Source organism: Idiotropiscis lumnitzeri, chromosome 12 (assembly GCF_059441095.1).
Source record: "Idiotropiscis lumnitzeri isolate Australia: NSW breed Sydney's pygmy pipehorse chromosome 12, RoL_Ilum_1.0, whole genome shotgun sequence".
Classification (NCBI taxonomy): Eukaryota; Metazoa; Chordata; class Actinopteri; order Syngnathiformes; family Syngnathidae; genus Idiotropiscis; species Idiotropiscis lumnitzeri.
The window spans coordinates 10,813,534-10,832,451 of record NC_142402.1 but is presented as its reverse complement, the minus strand read 5'-3'; the positions used below and the strand labels follow the sequence as shown (position 1 = coordinate 10,832,451).

At 40.4% G+C, this 18,918-nt stretch overlaps 2 protein-coding genes and 1 non-coding gene across 3 annotated transcripts; 2 read left to right on the top strand and 1 right to left on the bottom strand.

Moving 5' to 3' along the window:
• Positions 1-1,003: 1,003 nt before the first annotated feature.
• sppl2b (signal peptide peptidase like 2B) lies at positions 1,004-9,137 on the bottom strand. Its single transcript, XM_088311996.1, has 15 exons — positions 9,042-9,137; positions 7,241-7,351; positions 6,557-6,739; positions 6,397-6,486; positions 5,351-5,490; positions 4,308-4,450; positions 4,100-4,196; positions 3,489-3,605; positions 3,170-3,251; positions 3,025-3,099; positions 2,894-2,956; positions 2,715-2,814; positions 2,353-2,430; positions 2,109-2,269; positions 1,004-1,226 (listed from the first exon to the last, which is right to left on the bottom strand). Exons 1-15 carry the CDS (start codon positions 9,096-9,098, stop codon positions 1,077-1,079), a joined length of 1,647 nt encoding a protein of 548 aa, XP_088168122.1. The 5' UTR covers positions 9,099-9,137; the 3' UTR covers positions 1,004-1,076.
• Positions 9,138-9,372: 235 nt separating this feature from the next.
• trnae-cuc (transfer RNA glutamic acid (anticodon CUC)) lies at positions 9,373-9,444 on the top strand. The gene has a single exon. It is a non-coding gene; the product is annotated as a tRNA-Glu (tRNA).
• Positions 9,445-10,585: 1,141 nt separating this feature from the next.
• dapk3 (death-associated protein kinase 3) lies at positions 10,586-17,117 on the top strand. The gene is made up of 8 exons (XM_088310614.1): positions 10,586-10,734; positions 12,131-12,491; positions 13,505-13,634; positions 13,766-13,814; positions 14,772-14,798; positions 14,881-15,033; positions 15,108-15,153; positions 16,126-17,117. The coding sequence occupies exons 1-8, from the start codon at positions 10,673-10,675 to the stop codon at positions 16,654-16,656; spliced, it is 1,359 nt and encodes a 452-aa protein (XP_088166740.1). The 5' UTR covers positions 10,586-10,672; the 3' UTR covers positions 16,657-17,117.
• Positions 17,118-18,918: the final 1,801 nt, after the last annotated feature.

Here is an 18,918-nt window from a genome sequence, read left to right as displayed (position 1 = left end):
TTTAGTGTTTATTTATTCAACTGCAAAAGTCAATGTTTCATTCTATGTCGTCCTCAATAGAGGCACTGAACACAACTAAAAGGAGTACATTGGTTTTAAAACCTATACAACAGGTGTCATCAACTTTGGTCCTTGAGAGCCCCTATCCATCATTTTTTAGATGTCTCCCTCCTCCAACACACCTGATTCAAATGATCGGAATCATTATCAGACTTCCGCAGAGCTTGCTGACGAGCTAATCATTCAAAATCAGGTCTTACTGGGGATGGGAGACTTCTATAACATGGTGGTTAGGCCCTCGCGAGGACCGGAGTCGGTGACCCGTGCTATATAACATAGTATAGCACATCATATATACATACACTATATATACATAAAAACACAAATGAACTTGTATAACATGAGTTGTGCAAATGTTTCATTCAAACAAACTTGATGTCTTGTAACTTGAACGACTCCTGTGGGGGGATCCAAAAGTGCTGCTATTTTTTTTCTTTTTATCCCCAACATTTGCTCCACCAATATATCAAGTCTGCACTGTAGGTTATACTGTATTTGTAATACTAGGTCGAGAATCCACATCATAGCATGCAAAACAAAAAAATAGATGGCAAAAAGAATTTTGAATGAAAAAAAAAAAAAAAAAGTTTGGCTCAGTCGACAAATGTTCATTCACCAACTGAATGAATGAAGGTTAAGGTTAAAAAAAAGCAAAATATTGGGTTTTTGAACTATGGTAATTATTTTTCTTGAAAATCCAAATATAGAGCACCAAGCTTTTTGTTGTTTTTTTTTCCTCAGAAAAAACAACTAAAATACTCATTTCTGGATTTTGAATAGAAGTCAAATGTGGAGATCCACGCTTTTTGTTGGACAGCAATGATGCATGCGAGCTAATGCTGTCATGAGCCAAGCGTTTAGGTGTGTCGGGCCTGGGAGAGGAACCTATTCCCTCCCAGTTCGCATTCCCTTTAAAGGTGAGGTATAAACAAACATTGCAGCGCCTTTTCTCCTTTTAACGTCCATGAAATGCAACACCATGTGGAAAATAAACTTGAGGCGATCACACGCCACTTTTAGTTGAGTTTTTCCTCGTTTTCGGCAAGGGGCATGTCCTGAGGCGGACCGGGTTCTTGGCTCTGATTGGCTGCGTCAGCGCACGGCGACCCCTCGGGTTGCGTCCCCGCTGTTTGTGTACACTTGATGGGCGCAAGAGCTATGGCAGGCTGTGAGGGATACAAATGAAATGACCGTGACTTTAATGAAGCCGTCACACATATTAAATTGAGCCTTCTCATTTCCAATTTGTAATGTATTGATGTACTCTATAAGAAATGATTGCTGTCCCATGAAAAGCATGTACCTCCAATTTTATGTAATTCCTCAAATAGTGGCATCTGCTTTCACTTTGCCGTAGTTATTTATCCATCACTGGAATATATCTTTTTTTTTTTTTTTTTTTCGCACCCTCATCCCAAAAAAGACATTTTATAATTCAAATGAGTAAATTGATTAATTGCGACATAACGTCTATTACTATGGGTTAAACTGTCTACTCAACGTGACTACTTTACTATTGCACAATGATCATAGCTTTAGGCACTCATAATATTTATCATTATAATTACTAGTAAAAGTACAAATAAAGTAGCAGAATAGGCAAACTGCTCCAATTAGTTCATTGTAGCAAAAACCACAATTGGGGACACGCCATCTATTCAGAGGCCACCATTTGAAGATATACACCGAATAAATAGTCATAGGTTTATAAACGGTAAGTGGGGTGAAATAAATTCTAGAACACTTCAAGGAAAATAAAATATTATTCATTGATGAAATATAAACGATTCTAAAGATTTTTTTACTCCTGTCGTCACTTTAAGTGGTGTTATTACTCATTCTCAACTCATCTTGCAGTGACACTGACTGACAGCTGAGTCCACAGCAGCAGACTAGACCCCCCCCCCCAAAAAAAAAGAAACAAAGCAGTTGTTTTGTATAAAATTAAAAATTTTAAATTGTTAACTTTATTCTATTCAAAGTGACCTTGTTTCTTCAAGTCAAAAGTATTTTCTGAGATCGTGAACTCATATCAAACTGTTATTCACCACAAATCCACTGCCGGTCCAGAACTGAGGCAGCTCCCTGCGCCACAGCGCCACAGCCAGGCTGGTGAGAAGAGTGCAAGGCACCAGATAGAGCAAGGCTGGCTGGCCCATCTGCATCACAGCCAGCGCCACAAAGGTGATCAGCAGGCCCACGCCGTACGCTAAATGTAGGGGAAATGGGACTGTCAAAAAAAAAAAAAAAAACGCCCCAGGCGTATAATGCATTGACCTGACAATCACGTACCAATCGTACAGGCCACAAAGTAGATCCTGGAGGACTGCGTCAAAATGTCAAAGCGGTGACAGTACACCACCAGCAGGCCTGGGGGGGGGGGATAAAAAAAACAAAAACTAAGCGTCAAAAGAGACCAGTAGCAGGGTGTCCATGACTCCTTAGTATTACATGATAATAACTTTATTTCAAATGGAAAAAAATGAGCAACTATTCTTTAATCTACAGCTGTATGAAAATGTATAAATTTGATAACTTGTTTTGGGGATGGGTGTGTAAATCTGAAAAAAAACAAAACATTGAGCATTCATTTTTTTACATCTTTAAAAAAAAAAAAAACTCAAGTGATTACTCTGTGAGTGTCATTTAATCACCTGGCACAAGGATGTCTCCGAAGCCCAGCAAGGAGAAGGGCCGATCGCACAAGGCGAGAGGAGAGGAGTTCAAGCGCGGCACCTTGAGCACCATTGGAAGCTGAGGACCACACCAACAAAATCAAGTTGGCAATTGACTTTTTTAATTTTTTAAATAACATTAGCACAGCGTTAAAGACCTTTTCGTGCGTGGCTGAGTCGGAGGGGCCTGCCGCCACTTCAACCATGATGCTCTCACCGCTCTGCGGAGAGAACACGTGACATGACTAACAGTTGAGAACTTGGAATAAAGTGGCATCTGGAAAGCTACCTTGGTGAAGAACGGCGTGATAAACACAAAAAAGACGTCATAGACGAAGAGCACCGTCAGTAGTAAAGTGCAAGCCTGCCAGAGGGGAAAAGAATGAAATAACCACTTCAGTTCAAAGCTTTAAGATATGTTTACGTTACAGTACCTTAAATGTGGGCAATCTAACAGTCTTGAGCATGTAGAGACAGAAGGCGATACCCAGGGTGTCCTGCAGCACCCACGCCCACCTGGAGCACACACACACACAAAAAAAGCCTCCGTGACATTTTGTTCCCCAAAAAATAATAGCCCACCTTTGCTTTGTTCTGCTTAAAAGGTAACGGCAGATAAACTACTTTAACGCGTCTCACTCAGGAGGAATAAGCCAAGAGCTAAAGCTTGGTTCTGCATTCAGGCCTCAGGTGGATAAAGTTGGCGTCTTCTGTTGCGTAAAGATCTGTGTGTGAAAGTCCCTCTCCACTCACTGGTCCTCGTTGCGGAACACCATCCAGGTGATGCTGACGCCCACGCAGAGTGCCGACAGCAGCAGGGCGCGCACCTGAGGACGCTTGTGCAAGTAGGGAAGGTTGTTCTCCGGAATCCTGTGAGCGTGAGAGAGAAAAAAGAAAGAAAAAAAAAACACATCTCAGACCAACGTTAGGATAGCAGTGAAACCTGATCAAAGTATCAGTGGCGTTACTCTACATTTTCTGTTCTCTGAAAAATTATCCATTATTGTACGCACACATATCACATCAACCACCAGCATGACATTGAGCTAATTTCCGGGTGTTGTGGACATTAAACTGTTGCAGATACGCCAAGCACCCCTGTACCAGTTTGCTTTGTTTCCATCCATGGTATTTTTCACCACTTGGTCACGTTATTAATGCTGGCTTCCTATTTAGTGCAGCTGCCATTTTTCTTTACATTAGTCATATAAAAGCTGAGCGAGCACGCTTTAAAGGAAAGTGAATGTGTTTACTTCTTTCTGTACAGTATTATTACACAGATTAATCAGGAAATCACATTTTAATTGGTCACTAACCCCCCCCCCCACAAATTGTAATGGTTGATTGCATTTAGAGTGTCTCACCTGCACTTGCACAAAGGAAAGCGGCGCACAAAAGGCCACAAGCAGCTGTAGAGGCCCACGGATGATGCCAGGCAGAAAATTGCTATCACCCAGATTGCTGCAACCAGAGCAAAAACATCAAATTGGGGAAGGGAGACTATTCAAACAGACTTCATGACTTGTTCTGTGTGTGTGTGTGTGTGTGTGTGTGTGTGTGTGTGTGTGTTACCCAGGCTGTCGTAGAAGAAATAGAGCAGCACCAGCATGCTACAGCACATGACCACAAACACGCAGATCATGATGGGCGTCACGTCCAGCGTCTCCTCGTCCTGCTTGTCCGCCCCATCGTCGCGCTTGTGCTTCATGTATCGCCTGCGTGTGGAAGATGGAATTCAAGGTATTATTCATGGAGGAGGGGGCGGTCTATTTCAGGTGCGGTCATTCAAGTGGCTACATCAATTTCAGAGGAAAAAGTGCAGCGGTCAACCTGTTCAACAAGAGCAAGTGAGTATTCACAGAAGGTGAAGTTTTTTTTTTAATTCTATTTGAGGTGCAGTGTTTATTTATTGAAGTGGACCACAAACCTTGCTTGCGATTAATTGTGGCTCGGTGTCTTTGAGCGGGGGGCACTACTTGCTTTAAGGGCTTTCTTCCACTAGCTCAAAGAACAATGTACGTCTGTGTACAATTTCAGACAGGCTTTGAAAAACTTGTTTTTTCTATTTGAGCTCCCGTGTTTATTTAGTCGGTAGTTTTAAATACTGTACAGAACATTGTGCGTCTCTGACCTACTTCAGAGCGTGCAAAGACATGCTCGGAGAATGTGTCTGTTTTAAGGGCACATCTGTAATATTTGGAATTTCTTCAGTGGAATATATTTGAGGTGTGGCATTTAGTTTTTCAAACGGATGATCCACCATCAAAAAACAAAGTGCATCTGTAAACTACAACAGCAACAAAGGCGTGATCACAAAATGCACAAGAGACGCCCGTTGTGACAGCTGATTGAGGTGTGGCGTTTATTTATTCAATGGCCCACGCACCTGCAGACTGATTATTTATAAAAGTAAACATTTAATTTGGGCATGGCATCTATAAGAACAGGAATTGCTATTCCCTCACATATTTTGACTTAAAAGAAAACGGCTCTCTCGCTCCGACAGAATCCCACCATTTAAAGGCATTGCTATGATGTGCTGTGATGTATTAACCACAATTTAAGCCGCCAAATGTTTTAGTTGTTTTACAACCCCCGCCAGCATCCACACTTACTTCTTGCGGTCCTTGCTACCGGCCCAGTGGCCACCGACAGCGACGGTTCCAACAGCCATGAGGAAGATGATGACCATGTTGTAGTCCAGCACCGGCTCTTTGGGGGCGTACATGGCCACCAGTCTGCCCTTGGCAAACGTCTACCGTGGAACACATGATGAGTCAACTCGGGTGTAACAGTCAGGCGTCATTTGAAAAGGGCGGAAAATGTACTAAAAAAAAAAGTGCCTTGAGTTAGGTTTGGGTTGTCCATTTTGGGGGTTCCTTGCCTTTTAAAATTATGTTAATACATTTTGAAAAACATACTTTGAATGTTTCTTTTAAGAATTCTGCAATGTTATAAATGTTTAGTAGCTTGACTTTTATTTGCAGATTGGTTGGGTGTCCATTTTGGCTTCAGTTAATTTTATATTTTTACCTTGAGACGTTCTCCACCTTTTAAAATTAGTTTAATGAACTACAAAATGTAAAAAAAAAAAAGGATAGATTTTAAGTCAATTTCTGAATGTTAATAAACTAATTTTCGTTAATTGGCTGGTAGGAATCATATGCTAAAGCATACGGTGTCCGTTTTTATATTTAGGACTTACGTTCCTTTGAAAATGACTTTGAATAAATAAGAAAAATGTTCAAAAAATATATATTCCTTTTAAGACAATTGCGACTTTATTTCAATTGATAGATTAGCTGGGATAAATTGCATTGGCACAGAGTACAACATGTAAACTTCATTTTTAATTTTTTACTTTTACGACAGTTGAAACACGCGTTGAATTGCAACATTTAAATAAAAAATAAAAGAAGTTACAAAATGTAAAAAATATATACATATATATAAAATGTTTATTTGAGGACATTTGTGACAATATAAGTTTATTGCAACATATTTATTTGTAGTTTGGCTGGGGAATCCCATTCTGAAATATGTGGTGTCCAGTTTGACGAAGATATCAAATGAGATTTTTTCTTTTGTCTCAAAAATTACTAAGCATGTTTCATGTTTCATTGCATGCCGTAATGATGCACGATGGAAGCCTGGCTCTCACCTTGCTTATCTCCAGCATGTCAGAGTAGCTGAGCAGCGCGACGGGGATGTCAATCTCCTCATACTGAGTCTTGTTTCCCGCTGGTGGCGTCTGAAATTAAACCAAAGCAAATTGCCAGGCGCCATATTCAATAGGCATCCTTCAATCGGGTTGACATTACCAGTCTGTCCTTGCTGACGATGAGCAGACCCTTGGCGCCGTTCATCTGTGCCAGGCGGACCTTCTCATAAAAGGTACAGTTACCCCTCATCACCATGGCGATGCGGTTGGGGAAGCCCCCCTCCGGGACGTCGGCGGGCAAGCACAAGACCGATGAGGTCAGGTCATAGATCTGGAGACGTGACTGCAAACACACACACAGGAAACGTATCAAAGCAATCCTCCACAGCCATGGCATGACGTCTGCAGAGCAGAGGTGGCATGTGTGAAGCTGACATTTAAACTCAAGTTTGAAGAAAATGTATGGGGAAACTTCTAATTGTTTCATTGACCCATAGAAATACGGCTCAGAGGGGAACAAAAGAAGGTTGTACAGTAACAAGCAACTACGAAAAACAAAGACATGACATAGGAGCCTAAAAGCCTTTACGTAATGTAAGGCTACCATTGTGCAGTAGTACCACCCAATGACAGCTGTGCAACAATTTCAAGAGTCATAAGAGCAGAGATAAAGTGATCACTGCTGCGGTACTTACAATACTACGTAGGTTGTGCAGATAATCGTTGCACCAATTTTTAAGTGACCAGTAGCATTACATGTCATGCAACTTTGGGTGTGCAATTATGGAGAAAGTCCTTGAGTGCATTAAAGTGTCAGTGCAGTGGAATATAATCAAATACTCACCGCCTTGTTGAGGTCCTGAGGCAAACGTGCCCATTGCGAGTTAAAGAAGATGCAGTAGTCTTTCCCTTTGATGTCGTCACTGAAATGGGCCATGCCGTGCTCCGCTGCCACCTGTGCACATGGTCAGGTCTTTGTTTGTCATTTTAATGCTGTTGGGCTTTCAGCAATGGATTGAAAACAAACAGTGCAGTACCATGTGCAGTGACACTATAACAGTACTCATCAACACTCATATCCTATATGCCTAACGACTAATATTAGTGTTCTACGAAGGAGCTGAACGAGGAGTTCAGACGATCGCATGAGTCCCACTTGAGTTCTAGGCGGTCATTATTACACTGGAAAGATAGTAAGAAACATTTTGTTAAAGACGGATATTCTACTGAAGTATAATTTAGAACACTGTCATACTTAAGTAAGGTTTCAAAAGAGAGCTGCTAATGTGTATTTTTTTTTTGTTTTCAACCCATATAGATAAGGCATAATTTAAATAATGCTCAGTATATTGAAAAAATATTGTCATTGTGATAGTGACACATGCAGTGCAGACTACAGAACACGTGCAATAAATTAATATAGAATTTTAACCGTACTTAGACCAATCAAATGCATCGTTAAAAGCGTATCGCCATCAGAGCAGAATACAACAGTATCTCAGGGCATTACTAACATTAATACAGTTATCATGTGTGGCATCTTTGGGTAAACTTTTCTTATTATTTCGGTGTCTGCAGGTCAGGTCAACTGTCCTCCTCTTTGGGAAATATGGAAAATAATGGTCAGCCTAATCCAGGAAAGAATGGGAGGAACTAAAGTATACCTCCAGCAACAACAACATCCGCCGTCAATTTGTTTGTCTAGTACTGCACCCAAAGCTGCATTCAATTTATCCCACGTGACAAAACAGTTTCATTTTTTTTCAGTTTGTACAAAGTAACTATTATGGAGTAGTACTTTTCTTGTTGTTGTTTTTTTTAATTGATTCATGGCATTTCCATTTATGTCAATGGGAAAGGATGATTTGACAAGCGACTTCTGAGTTAAGCACGTGGTCACGGAACAAATTCAACTCCTATCTCAAAGCGCCACTGTAAGACCACGTTTGGCTTTATTTGCCCAAAATGGCCGTTTACGTGGAAATGAGTCATGAAAAATAAACCATGTACACTCACGGGCCATACAATTAGGTACATTTAATGCACCTGAAGATCCCAAACAAACCCCAAAAAATAAATTTCATCTGTTGAAATTGTAGGCTGATGTTCTGAAATGAGTGACTCGTATTAGCATTTGTGCTAGGTAACAAAAGGTAGAGATGGCACACCTGGACGCCACCAATAACCCCATCGCGTGAGTGGCGTAAAACATGTTATTAACCATTACAACCAAAGGGCATTGTGGGAAGAATCAACAAACAGAAAGTGACTCGAATGTCGGTAAATTTTCAAAACTTAATTTCGTCGCAGAGGCGTGCCTTGACACGGATGCTAACAATGTTAGCTACCTACTCTCACCCAATATGACTTCAACGCTAACGTGCTAGCATTTAGAACACCGTTCAACACGGCTACAATGGCGTTGAGATGTAGCTATTAAGTTTGTCACTTGATGTTTTACAAAGCAGACAGAAAAAGGCGAGTGTTCTGTTGTTTTTTTTTTTTTTTTAATCAACGATGTGGTTAGCAAAAATGTTCATCGCCGGGCACAACAAGAAAATGCCTCCCATCGAGAGGTGGGGATTTTCGGTAGGACACAAAAAAAGAAAAAAAAAAAGGAGTCACTGTTAGTGTCGCCCACCCACCTGATGGATGACAAAAACAACGGCCCATGTCAGAGCGCCAAGGCCGGGGCCAGTCATCTTGAAGCCGTGCTGCTATGTTGTCGTTCTGACCCCCATCCAACAGAGCACCCACCGCCAGCTGTCCTAAAGACACGCCCAGCCGATGACGCCACGCTCGGAACTGTTCCATTTCTAAAGGATAAAAAAATAATATTTAAACTGATACAGATATTGACTTATTACAGGACTAAAATGTGTTAAAAAAAACTTTCCAGAGCAGAATTTATACTATTCGTGGTTCACTGTACAGTATTTCATCATAAGTGTAACGTCTTGAAAAAAGCTCAACCAATCCCTGGTGGTCTAGTGGTTAGGATTCGGCGCTCTCACCGCCGCGGCCCGGGTTCGATTCCCGGTCAGGGAACTCCCTTTTATCGTTCTGATTTTTTTTTTTAATTAATTCAACGATGTCGTTACGTGTTACAAACGACTTTCTATTCGTTATGTTATAATAAATTCTAAATATTTGTGTGTCGTGCTTTAGCACTGTTTTTGAAGATAAGCGTTTGCGTGCTTCTCCTGACTCACTGCGGCGTTAAAACTCCAGATGACGTCATTCCATATGTTTTCCCTTCTGGCAGTATTTACCTGCATTGGCATCTTACCGTAACGCCGGAACTAGGCAGAAATCATTTTTCGGAACAAGGCACTCTGCAATTTAAATTCAATTCATTATCTGACGTTAAGAAAACACTTCCATTTGTTTATTTAGGGAATATAAACTTGTTATTTGTATTTGTCTCACTGGAGGCATTCGCCTGCTGTTCTCGCTACACGACCCTAACGAGAACGTTTATTCTGAAAAATCACAACGGAAGTTCTGTAAATGTATTGCTCGACCGTGTTACACTTCAACTCACACGGTCAGTTTCTTTGAGCGGAATGCGGCTCTACTAACCCAGTAGTGACGTAAGTACCCAATTTAATATATATATATATTTTTAATTAATTCTATCCAATACCGGACTTTATTTAGCGTTTTTTAATGATTGCCAAGCGATGTTAACGGTGGCTCTTTCAAGCTAGCTGGTCAGCTAAGCTAACTACCGTCTCGAGTTTTTTTTCTTATGACACCCCCTAAAAAAATAGGTTTGTAATGCTAAAATTTCTCGTTTCCGGTTAATTTCCCTCATGTTGTCGCTTCGCGCGTACTTATTTTTTTTAATGTCCATCCGACTGTTCGTAGACGAAACTCGCAATATTACGTCCAATCCAAAGTTGCAAGTGACTGTCATCCTTGTGTTAAATCAAAGCAGATTTCACTCAAAGGATTTCATTTAAAATATTTCTTTTTACTCAGTAGAAAATAGTTAAAATGTCGGTATAGTAGTCTCTTTAACTGAGACTGATTGGCAAGGAGATGATGTAAGTAGGACTGGAATGCAGGGGGCTCGCTGACATCATCTTTAACACTGCTGGCCAAATAAGGAGGAAAGAAAGGAAAGAACATGTGATGTCAATTTGGATATTGTTGCCTCGACCCAACCCTTGTCTTTTATGTATGTTATCATGTGTTTGCAGTGTAACACTCACTTACTTACACACACAAAGGAAGGCTGCCGAGCCAGCAGCATTGGTGCAGCCGTCTTGTCATGGCTGGCTTCAGGCAAGAGGATGTGGAGATGCACTATGAGATGGGAGAGGAGTTGGGCAGGTATGTTCTGCAGACATGGTTGTTAAGTTCTCTCTCATTAGAAGCAGATATTTTTGAGGGTTTTGACAGAAGGGAGTTTTCCAGGCATTTGTAAAAACTAAACGTATGCCGTAGTATAGAGATTGACCTATGAGAGGCAGCATGATGCTGTAGGACATCCAGACTGCCTTAAAATACAAGGAAAGGAAATAGGATAACTCTTAGCTGGGCTGGTAATTACACCGCTGAGGTAAATTCTTTTCCTTCTCATTTTTAGAGTATTAAATAACTTGTGAGACACCTCACACTAAGGGATGAAGACTTACAGGACTGTACTGGAAAACTTCAAACAGATTACAGTCAGGACCAACTCATATCAACTGTCAGCAACAGAAAAACTGACCCTTTGTGTTTTTTTCGAGAAGTGTTTTAGCTAATGCAATTGGTTTTTGGTTTTGTATTTTAACATTTTAATTGAACCACAAACATCATGACCCAGTTTTCAAGCAACTGACTTGCGAGCATAAATTTGTGATACGGGTCCTACATGGTGGGAGGCAGATAACTCAACTCACTTCACAACAAGATGTACTTTGGCTGATACCATAAATGTTCTTCAAGAGGCTTCAAGCTATTTATTGCCACTCAGCTGTGGGTTATTTTCAAACTAAACACAAAACAAAGAGAAATATGTTGTGTATTTAAAGCAACCTCATAGCCACTGTGTGTACAGTGACAAACACCATAGGCATACAGGCAAATAATTGCAGTAGCATCTCTGTGGTGGTGTTGTTATCCTTTAAGCAAGAGTTATATGTACACAAACGGTGCAACAACACATGTCAGATAATATACCAGTATTGACATGAATAGCGTCTTTAGTCACCGCAAAGGACATCTATTATTAGTGCCGCACTGATGAACTGAGCTCCCAGTATGGGATATCTCAGTCTATCTTTCTGCCCGGGATGGCTAAGGCATGCACACCAGAGGAAAGTGTGATTTATTTATTTATTTATTTTAACCATAACACAATCGTTCACCCATGCAAGCTGATTGCAGAACCCCTGTGTCAGTCGTGTTTGGCCACATCGCTCGGTGTAAGAGGTTTTAGAGTTCATCGATGATGTCAAGAAAAAAATAGGCAGTTCTCTAATTAAACTTCAGCAGTTACATTTGTTTCGACAGAGCAGAGAGAATATACGGTATACCTGTGAGTATTGTTAGATGCTCTGTTTTATGTCTAACCGGTTTATGCTGAAGTAATTTCCTGTAGTCTTTTCCCTGTTATATGTTAGCATTAAGATAGTGGACTTATCATTACATTTGTCTTCTTTTCCTCCGATACTCTTCGGTGGTGGCCTTACACGCACAAAAAATACCCACACACACTCTGCTTGTGCCTCCTCCCCCTCAGCGGTCAGTTCGCCATCGTGCGCAAGTGCAAGGAGAAGAGCTCAGGCTCGGAGTACGCCGCCAAGTTCATCAAGAAACGCCGCCTGTCGTCCAGCCGGCGGGGCGTGAGCCGTGAGGAAATTGAGCGCGAGGTCAACATCCTACGCGAGATCCAGCACAGTAACATCATCACGCTGCACGACATCTTCGAGAACAAGACAGACGTTATCCTCATCCTGGAGCTGGTGTCCGGCGGCGAGCTGTTTGACTTTCTCGCCGAGAAGGAGTCGCTGAGCGAGGAGGAGGCCACACAGTTCCTCAAGCAGATCCTGGACGGCGTGCACTACCTGCACTCTAAGCGCATTGCACACTTTGACCTCAAGGTACAGACACTAGACTTTTCATTAGGTAACGTCTGCCCCATCCAATCACATTCTCGACTACTCACCAGCCGGTCACAGGGCATCAGTAGACAAGCAAGCATTGACACTCACGATCACACCTATGGAGAATTAATAAAATTACATTTTCAAAACAACTTAAAAGTGCCTCATTATCTTTCGCAATCTAACTTCAAAAGATTTACAGTCACAATTTAAATCACAATGTATACAAAGATTTGAGGTTGTCCTTTTTATTTTTTTACGTGCACATTTTGGGGGATTTGTAATGCAATGTTCTCGTAACGTGTGCAATTTTTATGGGCTCTCCATGGTCAGTTTAACATAAGCAATTTTTGTGGAGTATATTACAAATTCCAATTCAAATTTTAATCCTTTCTACTTGTATGCGATTTACGTTGGTCTCATTTCAGCCAGTGCAACATTTATGGAATTCATGGTAGTCCTATTTTAACCTAAATAACTTTTCTTTTGCTTTGATAGCTTCATTTTAAAGCAAGAAAATTGTATAGGATTCATGGTTGTTCTAATTTTAACCTGTGCAATATTTACAGTGTTTCGGTTCGTTTTATTTTAACCTTTTCAGCGTTTTGGGGATTAATGATAACCTTGCTTAAACCAATGTAACTTTTATGGGACTTTATGGCAGTCCTGTTTGTAACCCAAACAGTTTTTTTTTTTTTGGCGGGACTTATATCATATATTGTATTATTATTATTATTATTATTATTTAGATTTGCACCAAATTTATGGGATTTGCTGCAATCATCTTTTAATAAGAGTGGATTTACAGAAGCAGTATTTTAACCTGTGCAATTTCCGTTTGAATGGATAAGAAAAGGGAAGGGTGGCGCCAGAGTGTTTGCCAGGCGTCTTCCGGCTGATTAGTTTTCCTTTATTACATTCATACAGCGGTCTCTCTGGACTGGTATAACTATCATGTCAAACATTAGCCGTCAACGAATGTTCAGTATTGTTGTTTTGTTGCGTTGCAGCCTGAGAACATCATGCTACTGGACAAAAACGTTCCCAATCCCAGGATAAAGCTCATCGACTTCGGCATCGCCCATCAGATCAAAGCCGGGAACGAGTTCAAGAACATCTTTGGAACGCCCGAGTTCGTAGGTGCGTTTCACGGTCCAACAACCCCACTACACCCCTCCTGCCAACGTGTTCAATTTCATGCAGAGTGAGCGACTTTGTGCGGTCGCCACATCTGCTTCACATTGACGTCTTGGTTCTTTCGCGCTTTGCAGCTCCAGAAATAGTCAACTACGAACCGCTGGGACTGGAGGCAGACATGTGGTAAGACAACAACCTGCTTTGCTTTGTGACTCCACTCTTCACTCTTCTTCATATTTGCAATACACAAAGAGATTTGACTTACAATGTCAGCGACACTTGGACGGGATTTACAGTAGTCCAGTTTTAACCTGCATAACTTTCATGTGCTTTACAGTTGTTTTATTTTAGCAGCACAATTTCTATCAAATTGATGGTGGTCTTATTTTAAACTGATGTGACTTCAATTAAATTACTAGTAGTTTATATTTTAGCTGTTCAACTTCAATGTGATTCATGGCATTCTTACCACAGTTACAATAGTCCAGGATTTTTTTCATTGCAGGTTTTTTGTTTACACTTTAGATTTTTCAATCCATTTTGTTAGTGTTTAGAGAAGCTTTGTTAACGATGATTAGTTTTTAATTTTCAAAATGCTTCCTTTTAGCTTAATTTTTATTTGTTTAGTTTTTTGGGATTTATTTTTTTTTATTTTATTTTTTTTAATTCATGGAATATTAGTCAAGTGCAAGTTTGACCTTGCTTCGTCTGTACAGATGTACAGCAATACCGAAATAAATATATTTCAAATAAACCAGGAAACTCATCTATTATATTAATTGACAAAGATGAAACAAATGACATTTTCGCTACATCAATATAGTTAGTTTTTATAAATTAAGACATAGTTTTAGTTCATTTTCATTTTTCTACATTGTTTTGGTGGTTAGGTTTGTTAGTTGATTTTTACTTAAGCATGCACAGCTTTTATTATTTTAGCCAACACAATTTTCATGAGATTTCTAGTTGTCTTTAACCTGTGCAAGTTTGTTGCATATTTTATTTGCATATTATAGCTCGTCTTTTGCGCGTCCGTGCACCCATAGGATTTTGGATCGACTTTAAAACCTACGTAAGCATTGTGAGTGATATTTGTGACATGTGACATTTTCTAGCCATGTTTTCTTTTTTTCTGTGCAGGAGCATTGGCGTCATCACGTATATCCTGTAAGTATCACGTCACACGGGCTAACAGACAATTAACGGCTTCGCTCGGGCATCCTCTAAAGTGTTCAACATTTCCCGGCAGGTTGAGCGGCGCTTCTCCCTTCCTGGGTGAGACTAAGCAGGAGACACTGACCAACATCTCGGCGGTCAACTACGACTTTGACGAGGAATACTTCAGCAACACCAGCGAGTTGGCCAAAGATTTCATACGTCGCCTGCTGGTCAAAGATCCCAAGTAGTAGATTTATCAATTTCTTCTTTTTCTCCATGTTTCTTTGCTGTCTTCTTCTGACTAACTTGTCATTTCAGGAAGAGAATGACCATCGATGACAGTCTTCAACATCCATGGATTAAGGTATTTACCGTCTTCTTTCACTCCTGTGGCCTTACTCCTCTGTGTCGTCCAACATATAGCATCCCCAAATTCATCACATGAGCAAGATGATGATGGTTATTGGTGTATCAGAATTTGTTTGTTAAATAATTAACTAAGGATAGCGTCAAAATATGACATGCACTTGCACGCGCTGAGAGCCAGCACACTAATTGTTGAAATAATAAACCGCCAAATTAACTTGAAAAGAAAATTACGGAAAACAAATGGATGGAAAAAAACATACTACACAAAAAAAATATTTCGACCAAACAGATATTGGAATTATATATTGTGGGTTCAAAAAATATCAAATTTGATAAAAATACATAAATATTCAGGTGAAAAATAACTGTATAGAAAAAAAAACACAAATTATTAAAAAAAAAATGAATAGATGAAAACAAAGGACACAAAAAAATTAAAATATTTAATCAAAATTGGAATTAAAATAAAAAATTATTTAAAAAGGATAAAATCTTTTAAGAGGAATATGCAAGGAAAGAAAATACACATATGTTAGTAGACAAAAATACATAAGTCTAAGGAAAAGCTAAAATAAATATTTGACCCAAAATTTTAAATGATATCAGATTTGAGAAAATGTGTGTCCAGACAAAGGCTATGTCAGAAGGGCAGGGTAAATTTTTGGGGGCTGTTGGGATTGGCCGTAAGGAAAATTGAGTCAGGTCACACATTGAATTTTAAAGTTAATAAATAGTGACACTACTAAGACTAACACTACTTTCCTAAACCAAAAAAATGCTTAGAAAATATTACGAAATATTAGACGAGAGAGGGTAACAACAAATATGGTAGTCATGGTAACATTACCCACCTGTTAAAGTTATCACAAACATTATCACAGGCTAACCGTTCTATCCCTTCTGATACGAGACGAGATTGTGATTGGAGTTTACAAGTTGCTGATATTGCTGCTTTGGCGTTGTCCAGGTGATCAAGCGGCGCAACGTGCGCCAGGAGGAGCGCGAGCACAAGCCGGAGCGCAGGCGTCTGAAGACTACGCGTCTGAAGGAGTACACCATCAAGTCGCACTCCAGCATGCCGCCCAACAACACCTACGTCAACTTCGAGCGCTTCTCGCAGGTCCTGGAGGAGATTGCGGCGGCTGAGCAGGGCCTGCGCCAGCTCGAGCGCAACCGGCGCTCGTGCCGCGACGACGTGGCCGCACTACTGTCTATCTACGAGGAGAAGGAGGGCTGGTACAAGGAGGAGAGCCGAGGTATCTCGGGCCAGCTAGGCGCTGTCCGCCAGGAGCTGCAACGCACACAGGCGCAGCGCAAGAAGAGCCAGGAGGATGCCCGCGGAGCCGCACAGGCTGCCGGGGCACTCAAGCGCAAGTTTGGACGCCTGGAGAACCGCTACGAGGCGCTGGCCGAGCAGGTGGCGCACGAGGTGCGCTGGGTGGAGGAGCTAGTGCGTTCCATCGCCGCAGACAAGGACCGGCAAGAGAGCACGCCTTAAAGGCTGCGCTTCAACACGCTCCTCACCTTTAATTTATTATTTTACACTTCTTTTTATGTACGGTCTTTTTTTTTTTTTTTTTACTCACTTGTGTTTTTTATGATTATTCCGTTTTTATTCAAATCAGCCTTCAGTGTCAGTTAAGCAGTGCCTTTCTGCTTACATGGCCTCACCACCAAGAACTGGAACTACTATTTGTCATCTACGCACACCTCAAACATTCCATTTTTCTTTCTTTTTTTTTTTTTGTTAAACACATTCCCCACATTGTATAGAATGCGTTCAGCCAAGTATTTTTTCCCCATGTACTTGTATGCACTTACGATTATAGCAACATTTCAAAATATATTTTTTATTGTATATGTGTAAACAAGATGGCAACATTTGACAGCTTTTTCCAAATAAAACATTATACCTGTAAACTGTTTTAGTACAGTCTAACACGTGCAGTGACTCTTAGGTTACTATACCTGTTCAGTCAAATGTCTAACGTACCAGGATTCATTCAGTGGTCCCGTATACACTCGACTTCCTGTAATAGCTTCATGTACACGCATTAATTTGTCGACCACATCATTGGGCTGTCAAAATGCTCTAAAAAATAAGAGTTTATAGGGGCTGACTAATACTAGAATTGGGTTCAACTCAATACTGCCGTTCAATTATGTTGTAACAGCTGTCTAACTACTGAAAGAAACCTCTAAAAAAACAATATGAGGTCCCACGGTGCTTTCTTAACACCTAGATTGGATTCTACTTGACTATGCCCATTCATTCCAATGTCATTTGTTCTGTCTATGCCTAGATTGCTCTGGAAAACTACAGCTCTGGCTCCCATGTGTTTATGCCCTTTCAATCATCCTCAAAGTTCTGTATACAGTCCAACTCCTCTTGACCTCTTAACAACTACTGTTTTTTAAGTTTTTGAAAGTTTAGATCAGACGATTATTATTGTTTGACCTGTGTGAAAATATTGGTCTGAAATATTCTTGTTCCAAGCTGTGGACAAGAGCAGCAGTATACCCTAGTATGCCATCAAATGCTTTTATTTTAATCATTTTTACTATTAATAATATTGATTGCACTCGTACCTGGGAGGATGTAGGTGACGGGAAGGTGATTGCCATCATGGCTCGAGGCATTACAAAAATAGACCGCTGACAGCAGCAAATGGAGGTAGGCTGTTTCATGGCATAACCAGCTAATAATGATTAATGAGGTGCAAAATGTGGCCCGAGAGCAAAAAAAAAAGGTTAACATTTGAAAATTTTCAGAGGGGCGTAGAGGCCTGGTTTTGTCTTATCAATTTGACCTTGTCTATTACCTGAGCTTGCGTTCTTTCCAATGTCATAAAACATGCAGAGGTTTCAGGTTCTGTATAACACCTGGATTTGATTCTACACATGCACACACACACACAAAAATTATATATAAATAAATATATATATATATATCCATACTTTTGCCAAGGTCTTTTGTGCTGTCTCTACTTTATGAATTGCAGAGATGGGCACTTGACCCTTTTTTGACGGTCAGTCCCCCGCCCTGCGGCCACGATCTCTGAACTGTTCATGCCTTGACCCTCTGGCCTCATTCATAAAAATTGTAGGACCCAAACCCCACTCCAATGTTTATTTTATTTTTTAAAGCGTCCGTACATTATGCCGCCGCAGGAGAGATACTAATGGCAGAAATTTATTTAAACATCATTAGCTGACAATCTTACTTTTCAAATTTGCTTATTTTATTATGGGCTTCTTATGGTCTTATTTGTCTCCTTATTCATATCCTTTCTTCTCCTCCATGAACGTGCCCAATGTAAGTATGCGCAATTAGCGTTCTAGGAATTGTGGTATTTCACGGCCCACGTGTGTTGTGTTTTCCACTTATTTTTTCTTTAAAGTAGTCCCGTCGCTTCTGAGACGCTATGATATTAGCTTAATGTCGCCAATATTACTTCTGACCCAGAGCACTTGAATGCGCCATATATCCTCCGGGTGTATGTGATGTCCGAGCTCAGAGAAGTGTGCGTGAATGACTCCATCTACGTGAAAGCTCTAGTTGGTTCGCTCCAAATACCGGTAAATAGAACTAAACGTGAGCGATATTTTTTCACGATATCATGTGATTTTGAAGCAGATATTGTCTTGTTTTGTGTTGCTCTTATTTATTTAGTTGTCAGGGTTGAATAAATATTTGCATAACATAAGCTTAAAGTGTTGTCTTTTGACTTTAAGTTATGTGAACCCCCCGCAAACATTC